This window comes from Hipposideros armiger, unplaced genomic scaffold (genome assembly GCF_001890085.2).
Source record: "Hipposideros armiger isolate ML-2016 unplaced genomic scaffold, ASM189008v1 scaffold_8, whole genome shotgun sequence".
NCBI lineage: Eukaryota > Metazoa > Chordata > Mammalia > Chiroptera > Hipposideridae > Hipposideros > Hipposideros armiger.
Window position 1 is genome coordinate 2,964,806 of NW_017731358.1, and position 9,739 is coordinate 2,974,544.

General features: G+C 39.5%; 1 protein-coding gene across 2 annotated transcripts in view; it reads left to right on the plus strand.

Moving 5' to 3' along the window:
* UBXN7 (UBX domain protein 7) overlaps positions 1–9,739 on the plus strand; it is a 54,368-nt gene that overhangs the window by 31,685 nt on the left and 12,944 nt on the right. For both annotated transcript variants that reach the window (XM_019651793.1, XM_019651786.1), the window contains one exon: positions 6,237–6,349. In XM_019651793.1, the coding sequence (XP_019507338.1) occupies positions 6,237–6,349 (113 nt within the window). The remainder of the gene's footprint in view (positions 1–6,236; positions 6,350–9,739) is intronic.

A 9,739-nucleotide genomic window follows, 5' to 3' on the forward strand; every position in this document is an offset into this window, starting at 1 on the left:
TTTTTTTTTTTTTTTTTTTTCTTTTCTGATTGCTGTGGCTGGGGTTCTGGTACTATGTTCAATAAAAGTGGTGAAAGTGGACATCTTGTCTTGTTCTTGATCTTAAGGAGAATGCTTTTAGCTTTTCCCCATCAAGTATGATGTTAGCTGTGGGTTTGTCATATATGGCCTTTATTATGTTGAGATGTTTCCTCTATTCCCACTTTGCTAAGAGTTTTTATTGTAAATGGATGCTAGATTCTGTCAAATGCTTTTTCTGTATCTATTGATATGAGCATAGGATTTTTATTTTCCATTTTGTTTGTATGGTGTATCATGTTAATTGATTTGTGTATATGAACAAACCTTGCATACCAAGACTAAGTTGCACTTGATTGTGGTATATGATCTTTTTAATGTATTGCTGAATTCGGTTTGCTAATATTTTGTTGAGAAGTTTTACATCTGTGTTCATCGGGATATCGGCCTACAGTTTTTGTTTTTTGTAATGTCTGTCTGCTTTTAGAATCAATGTAATGGTGTCCTCATAGAATGAGCTTGGGAGCCCTTGCTCCTTTTGAATTTTTTGGACTAGTTTGAGAATAATAGGTGTTAATTCTTCCTTGAATATTTGGTAAAATTCACCTGTGAAGCCATCAGCTCCAGGACAAGCTTGTTAATTATTGATTCGATTTCATTAGTAGTAATCAGTTGGTTCAGATTTTCTATTTCTTCTTTATTCAGTTTTGGAAGATTGTATGTTTCTAGGAATTTATCCATTTCTTCCAGATTGTCCAATTTGTTGGCATATAATTGTTAGTAATAATTTCTTGTAATCCATTATATTTCTGTGGTGTCAGTTGTCACTTCTTTTTCATTTCTGATTTTATTTATTTGGGTTCTTTCTCTTTTTCTTGATGAGTCTGGTTACAGGTTTATTAATTTTGTTTATCTTTTTAAAAAACCAGCTCTTGGTTTCATTGATCTTTTGTATTGTTTTTTTTTAGACTCAATTTTGTTTATTTCTGCTCTGATCTTTATTATTTCCTTCCTTCTAATCACTGTGGGCTTTGTTTGTTGTTCTTTTCCAGTTCCCTTAAATGTAAAGTTAGATTGTTTATTTGAGATTTTTCTTGTTTCTTGAGGTAACCTGTATTGCTATAAATTTCCCTCTTAGAACTGCTTATGCTGTGTCCCATAGATTTTTGGATCCTTGTGTTTTCATTTTCATTTGTCTCAAAGTATCTTTTGATTTCTTCTTGATCTCATTGTTAACCCATTCAGTGTTTATTAGCATGTTATTTAGCCTCCATGTGTTTGTGTGTTTTTTTAGGGTTTGATTTCTAGTTTTATACCATTATGGTTGGAGATGATACTCAGTATGATCTCAGAGATGATGCTCAATATGATCTCAGTCTTCTTGAATTTATTGAGTATTGTTTTGTGGCCTAACATGTGGTCTGTCTTGGAAAACGTTCCATGTGCACTTGAAAAGAATGTATATTCTGCTCCTTTGGGGTGAAATGCTCTAAAAATATAATTAAGTTCATCTGATCTGATATAATTAAGTTCATCTGATTTAAACATTTAAACGCTGTCATGTTTAAATGACAGCGGCTGTCATTTAAAGCTGCTGTTTTCATGTTGATTTTCTGTCTGGAAGATCTGTCCATTGGTGTCAATAGGGTGTTAAAGTCCCGTACTCTTGGGTTGTCAGAAAAGTCATGACGTATTTTTTCTGTTTTTCATTACAAAAATGCGTCATGACTTTTCCTACAACCCAATATGATTGTATTACTGTCAATCTCTCCCTTTATGTTGGACAATATTTGTTTTATGTATTTAGATGCTCCTATGTTGGGTGCATAGATGTTTACTAGGGCTATGTCCTCTTGTTGGCTTGATTCTTTTATCATTATGTAATGTCCTTTTTTGTCTCATATTACAGTCTTCATTTTTAAAATCTATTTTGTCTGTTACAAGTATTGCTACTCCAGCTTTTTGTTGTTGTTTCCATTTGCATGAAATATCTTTTTTCATCCCTTTACTTTCAGTCTGTGTGTGTCTTGATCTGAAGTGGGTCTCTTGTAGACAGCATATGTATGGGTCTTGTTTTCTTGTCCATTCAGCTATCTGTGTCTTTTGATTGGTGCATTTAATTCTTTTACATTTAAAGTGATTATTGATAGGTACATAGTTATTGCCATTTTATTGATTTTTTTGGTCATCTTTGTTTTCCCCTTTCCTTTTAAAGAAGTCCCTGTAACATTTGTAGTAATATGGGCTTGGTAGTAATGAATTCCTTTAGCTTTTCTTGTCTGGGAAGCTCTTTATCTCTCGTTCAATTTTTTTTTTTTTAAGATTTTTATTGGGGAATTGGGGGGATGGGAACAGTGCTAGGGAATTGGGGGAAGGGGAACAGACAAGTTGCTGTCGTTTTGCTCTTCACTCTAGTTGTGGAGGACGTTGCTTCACTGGCCCAAGTTGGCACCATCATTGCGCTCTTCCCAGGCGAGGCAGATCAGTTGCCGGCTTCTGGACGGCCGCTCACTGCGGCTGCTGGCCGCTCACGCTGGCTGCTGGCTACACACAGTAGCCCATGGCAACCCACTGCCACAGGGGCTGCAGCCTACGCCGTCACTGGCGACTCACAGCAGCCCAGCTCCAGGTCGAGCTGTTGTTCAGCGTCTTAGCTGTGGAGGGCAGTGTCACTGGCCCTCATATGTGGGATCCGTACGGGGGTCCTCTGGCGTCCCAAGCCAGTTCCCAACCATCGCGCCACTCGGCTGGCCCGCGTTCAATTTTAAGTGATAGCCTTGCTAGGTAGAGTTGTCTTGGTTGAAGGCCCTTGGTTTTCATCACTTTGAGTATTTCCTGCTACTCCCTTCTGGCCTCTAAACTTTGTGTTGAGACATCAGCCGATAGTCTTATGGGAGCTCCCTTGTAAGTAACTAGCTGTCTTTCTCTTGCTGCTTTTAGGATTCTCTCTTTGTCTTTAAACTTTGACGTTTGAATGATGATGTGGCTTGATGTAGGCCTCTTTGAGTTCATTTTGTTTGGGACTCTCTGTAGTTCCTGTCCTTGTATGTCTATTTCCTTTACCAGGTTAGGGAAGTTTTCAGTCATTGTTTCTTCAAATAGGTTCTCGATCCCTTGCTCCCTCTCTTCTCCTTTTGGTACTCCTATGATGCGAATGTTATTACACTTGATGTTGTCCCAGAGTTCCCTTAAATTATCTTTTTTAAAATTCTTTTTCTTTTTGTTGTTTCAATTGTCCCAGAGTTCCCAAGGGTGTTTTCTGCTACCTTGTCTTGTAAATCACTGATTTGGTCCTCTGCTTCATCTCATCTGCTGTTGATTGCTTCCAGTGTATTCTTCATTCCGTTACTGTATTCTTTATTATGGTTTCTATGTCTTTCTTTATGGTTACCATCTCTTTGTTGAAGTTCTCACTAAGTTTCTTAATATTCTTATAGCCAGTGTTTTGAACTCTTGTCTCTGGTAGGTTGGTTGCCTCCACTTCATTTAGTTTTTTTTCTGGAGTTTTCTCCTGTTCTTTTATTTGGGACATGTTTCTTTGTTCCATCTTTACGGCTGCCTCTCTGTGTTTGCTTCTGTGTATTAGGTAGATCGTGTCTCATCTTTGTCGGGTAACCTTGTGTAGTAGGTGTCCTATGTGGTCCAGTGGTGCAGTCTCCCTGATCACCTGTGCCATGTGTTCCAGGAGTGTCCCTTGTGTGTGTTGTGTGTATTCTACAGGGATAATAGCGGCTGTCCCTCTAGCCCTTGCCCTGAAGGGCTTTCCTTGTATGACTCAAGTTGCCACCTTTCCGCAGGAGCCTTTGATTGCTTTTGGCACTTCATGGATGGGGTCAACTCTCAGGCTGATTGGCTTTGAGGACTGGTTATACCTACAGAGTATGAGCTGCTGTGTGGGGGCTGACCCCTCAGAGGGGGATTCACCCGACTGGGCTCTTACGCTTGTTGAGACCACCCTTTGGGTATGCCACTTGAGGGGCTAATTGGTAGTGCTCTGGTGTGGTCTAAAGCTGGCCTCTGGGTGTGTTGTTTCTGGTGTCTTTTGGGAGGTGCTCCTGTGCAGGCCAATTCAGCCTTGCTTATGACTGGCCTGGCTATCTGAAAGGAGCTACAAAGCTATGTGTATTTGGTTGCTGCCTGTGTTGGACCTAGAGGTGTGGGGTGGCCTTGCTGTGATCCCAGGCTGGCTGCCACCTGTATCAGTCCTGGGGCAGCTTAGCAAAAAGCCCAGAGCACCCCTAGGCCTGTTGCCACCTGCCAGCTGCATATAAAGCTCAGCCGCTGAAAGAGCCTTCTTACGTGTATGGGCCTGGCTTGGTTGACCCGGTATTGACAGTGCCCCTAACAATGCCACCCAAGTTGGATGGGATCCCAGGGAGTCTCTCTGGTGGGCCCAGTGGTTTTCACAAAGTTAATGCAGATCAGTTCTTGTGCCAGTGCTCAGCCTGTGGCCACTCTGCAAAATGCCCAGAGAACACTGTAGCCAGTTGCTGCTTGCTTCAGTCTGCAGATCGTTGAGAGCTGCCCCAAAAAGGCTACAGCACGAACTGGGGCTGACCACCTGCCACCAAAAGTTTCCCAAGCTGCCACAGGGCAGGCGAGGCTGGCCTTGGAGTTGCTGAGAATGCCCTAAGTGATGCTGCACTAATTGGGTGTGGTGGGGTGCCAGGGAGTCACTAATATGAGGCGTGTAGATTTCACCAGACCAAAGCCATCTGAGATTTGGCCCTGTGGAGAAGGGCTTACCACCAGAAAGATAGCGCCCACCTGTAGGCTACACATGAGGCAGGCTCTATACAGGGATAATAGCGGCTGTCCCTCTAGCCCTTGCCCAGAAGGGCTTTCCTTGTATGACTCAAGTTGCCACCCTTCCGCAGGAGCCCAGGGTGAGTGCTTGCAAGCAAGTAAGTCTGTGTGGGGGCCTTATAAGAGGACGTCTGAGATTCCAGCCACCTTCCATCTCACTGGGATGAACAGACAGAGTCCTCGGTGATTTTCATTGCCAGATGTTGTGGGAACTCTTCTTCCTGGCACACGACCCCTGGGCTGGGGAGTCCAGTGTGGGGTAACTGCCACCACCAAGATGTCCCTTCCAGTGTTTGACCACTATCTGTGGGTTTAGGGTCAGCCTGTTTCATGTCTCAGTCACTTCTACCAGTCGCAATGTGGCCTCTTCTTTATATCCTTAGTTATAGAGGTTCTGTTCAGCAAGTGTTTGGATGATTCTTGAGGTTGATTGTTCTATAATTTAGTTGTAATTTTGGTGTGATCATGGGAGGCAGCAGGCACAGTGTTTATTTGCCATCTTGGACCTTCTTAATCAGCTTTTGAAATGCTGACTATAATAAAATTAAAAACTGATTTTGCTCAAGATCCTGATATCTGTCAATTAAAGTAATGAATACAATGAAAGTGGTTCTTTTTTTTTTTTTTGAAAATGGTTCTTGTAGGTGATTTAAAAATAGAAGAAGAAAAAGCCACACTACCCAAAGCAGCCAGTATTAACATTTTGTCTACAGTTATTTAGAATAGGTTTATATCTTTCTGTGGAATAAGTTAGAATGAGAATCATGAAGTTAGAATGAGAATCATGGCCTTACACTATCAGAGGATTTAGTACTGATTTAATAATGGAATTCTAAAGAAAAAGACAGTTATGTTTAGAGAATAGATGAGAAATTCTTGGACCATGTTTGATTTTATAGTTGATTCATCATGAACTCATTGAAGCACAGGTATGTCGTATAATTTGGAGAGATTTGAAAGGGAACCCAAATTGACTCAGGTCATCCAAGGGATCCTGTGCCCTTCTGGGAGAAGGTAACAGCAGTGGTCGTTCTCTCACTTCCAGAAAGAATCTTTAAAGATTGGGAATTGTGGCTAGAAATGACATAAATTAGGATCACTTTCAGAACTAGATAAATGGAGATGAACGTTTTCTTCTATGCTGAAGTTTTGAATATGTGAAGGAAATATTTCGATTGGGTGACTCCAAGTTTCTGCTTTTGTCCTTACCTTTGGGTAGAGAGCTACCACCAAGTCTGAAGACTCCCTCCCCACCCTGCTTTGTATTTTTTTTCAGAGTCAGCATTTACTGTTTGCATCTGAGGTCAAGAACATTGTTCAGTAATTCTTGCAATTACATGTTTTTTATATTGCGAGATTCATGCCTTTTATTTTATGGCTATTTAAAACTTTCTCATCCTCCTGTGTTGCAGTTCGGCAAGAACAGGAATTAAGAAATGGAGGAGCAATAGATAAGAAACTAACTACCCTTGCAGATTTATTCCGGCCACCCATTGATTTGATGCATAAAGGCAGCTTTGAAACAGTAAGTTGTTGAAAATTCTAAGCCTTAGCTATGAATCCTTTTACATTTTCAATGCCATTTTTTTTCTTTCTAAGAGCAAAAAATGTTTTCAGCACATTGTATAAAGAATTGACACCTTAATAAGCATGATGTATGAGATATACCTAAAAGGTTACATTGAAATATATTTCTAGCAGTAGTATATAAAATTGCTTGATAAATGATTAGCCTTATGCGGTATAGTTTTAGAATCTTTGCCATTTTGATACTCATAGTTCTTTCTTTGAGTTTTACTTTTTTTAGTTTATACATTTGATTACTACTGAGAAAAATGTATGTGTGTTTGCTAGCCATTTGTGAATTGTTTGTAGGTATCTTTTGCCCACATTTCTATGGGATCTACTGTATTTTAAAAGCATATCTTTGTAGTTGCAGAATACATTCTCCCTCAGTTCTTGGCTTTAGCTTGGCTAACACCAAAGAAAAACTTTAAAGAGCAGGTTTATTTGATTGTCTATTGAATTACAAGCTTGTTGAGGAGGAGGGGGAACATGCTTCTTTTTATTTTGTTAATCCTTGGGACCCAGTCTCTGACATTTCATAGGAACATAGTATTAAACAAATGAGTTTAGTTAGGATTTTAAATATTTTTGTGTTGAGGTGTTCAAACAGCTTGCTTTTATGTGTTGACTACCATGTCAATATTCTTTTGAATCAGAATGGTATTTCCATAGATGTAAATCACTTAAATTTCAGGTAAGTTTTATCTGTTAGGATAAAATGGGTCAAATAATAACCATAAAAATTATGTTAGTAGCTACATATTTGAAAGTGAATTATGATTGTTTTTTTTTAAATGTTGTCCCTTGACATACTCTTATACTAGCCTAAATGAAGTATTTAGGATAAGAAATTTAGCCACAAGCATATTCTATAGTTTTAATTTTCTGAATTGTAAAACCTGAAAGTGTTTGGCTGCATGGAACAGAAAATCCAAATGATTTGGCCAAAGAAGGGTTGTTTTTGTTTTGTTTTATTTTGTTTTTGTAAATAAGCCTAGAGTTGAGGGAGTCTTTGCTGTTCATTCATCAATTCAAAGATGTCAGATTAGACGTCTCCTCAGTTTTCTTTATCTTTCCCTCATGATCTTAACATGGCTGCTGCCTATCCTTTTTAGTGTTCCAGGCAACTTGTCTGCCTATCCTTTCTAGTGTTCTGGTAATAATACAGCCACTGAGAGAGAATAGCAGTAATATGAAAGACAAAAATGATCTTTTGTTTTGACATGTTTTCCATTTTCATTAGCTTTTGAATTGCTCTAGGGCTTGAAGAAATAATGCTGAGCTTGATTTAATGTGGTCACTTTGGGCTCATAAAAAGCAGTTACTCTGCTGCTTGTTCCTAGAGGGAAAATGTGACTTGTTTGATATTATCACCTGCAGTTTGATTCATTTTAAGTTATATCACCTTTTTCTTTGTATTTCATGACCTATGTTGTTTGCAACAATCTTTTCATGTTTTCAATGGTAATACTAAACTTTATTATTTATGACTTTTTAAATGACACGAACACGCCCAGAAAAAGTAGGCATTCCATTATAACTAATGATATGTTCATTTGTTTTTATATAAATTAGGGATGTAATATGCAAAATTAAGTCATAGAACCTTAGCGAGGTGAATGTTAAAAATTATAGGAACACTCTGATTGCTTAGGCAGTGCCCATAGGTTAGGGCACAATACTAGATGTAGATCTGAGACATAGTTTTACAGATTTAGAAACTAGACTTTCTTAGTGTAACTAGAGGTAGACTGTATTCAAGGGTTCTGGCTCATGCTAAACAAATGAGACACTTGATTAACTTACTTATTCATTCAATAAATATTTATTGAGGACTCCTATTGCAAGGCCTTGTTCTAGGTGATAAGGATTATATTGGGTTATCGGAAAAGTCATGATGTATTTTTTCTATGTTTTTCGTTGCAAAAATGCGTCATGACTTTTCCGACAACCCAATATTTCTTGGGATAAAGATTTGACTGCATGTGAGAGACCAGGAGGAAAACAAGCAGTAGCTTAAGCAAGAGAGAAGTCCAGGCTGTTAGGATGGTTCTGCTATATGAAGTTACTGGGAGTGCAGTTTTTTCTGTTGTCTTCTTCTGTTTCCTAGGTCTTGCTTGTCATTGTCTACATGAGTCAAGGTGGCTTACCACCGTGTTTGCTTTCCAGCTAGCATGAAGGAGGGAGGGGGCTGAGAAGGGTACCCTTTTCCCTTCAAAGGCACAGCCTAGAAGTTGTACACATCCCTTCTGCTAACAACCCATTGACCAGAACTTGGCAATATGGCCACACTTAGCTGCAAGAGACCCTAGGAGATCCAGATGCTTAGCTAAAATTGGAGGTTATGTTACTAAAAGGGAGAAGGGAAAAATGGGTATTTGGTACCTATAAGCAGTTTCTGCCACAGAGAGATAGTGGTAAACAAATTATACAACATCCTTGCCATCAAAGAATTTATAATCAAGAGGGAGAAACAGATTATAAACAAACAAAAAACTGTATTTATATGTATAACATATACTTAGTGTGTATATATTTTATATGTGTTGTGTGTGTGTTTGTGTGTGTGTGTATATATATATATATATATATATAGAGAGAGAGAGAGAGAGAGAGAGAGAGAGAGCGAGCATGTGTGTAATTTCAGGTTACCGTAGGTGCTGGGAGAAAGAATAAAATAGAGTAAGGCAGCGGTTCTCAACCTGTGGGTCATGACCCCTTTCAGGGTCGAACGACCCTTTCACAGGGGTCGCCGGGTACTCGTATGTGGGCCTATCTGCATGTGGGCCTGGAGATGGATAGAGGAGCCGTGTGTCGGTTCCTAAGACCATCGAAAATATGTGTTTTCCGATGGTCTTAGGCGACCCCTGTGAAAGGTTGAGAACCGCTGGAGTAAGGGAAGGAGAGAGGGGGCAATTTTTTGTTTGTTTGGGGCCATTAAGGTGCATGTGTTCTTATTCGCAAATTGAAAGCAAGGTTGATTTCATAGGTTTCACATGTTTGTAATTGTGAGGAGAGAGGACGATTTTAGATAGGAAGATTCTGAAAGGATGAGATTTGAGTAGAAACCTGAATGAAGTGAGGGGAATGTGAACCATAGGAATGTCCAGAGGAAGAGCAGATCGTAAATGTAAAGGTGCTAATGTTGGAAGGAGCTAGACATATTTCTGGTACAGCCAAGGAAACCAGTGTAGCTGGAGCTGAGTGAGCAAGGCTCTTACATGCTAATTGTTCCCTTGCCCAGGTGAATGACCTGACTTGAGCAAGGGCATGGTTAGCCTGTAAGTTCTGTGAATACAGGAATCTTGGTTTTTTGTTTGTTTGTTTGTTTTATTAGTTTCAGGTGTAC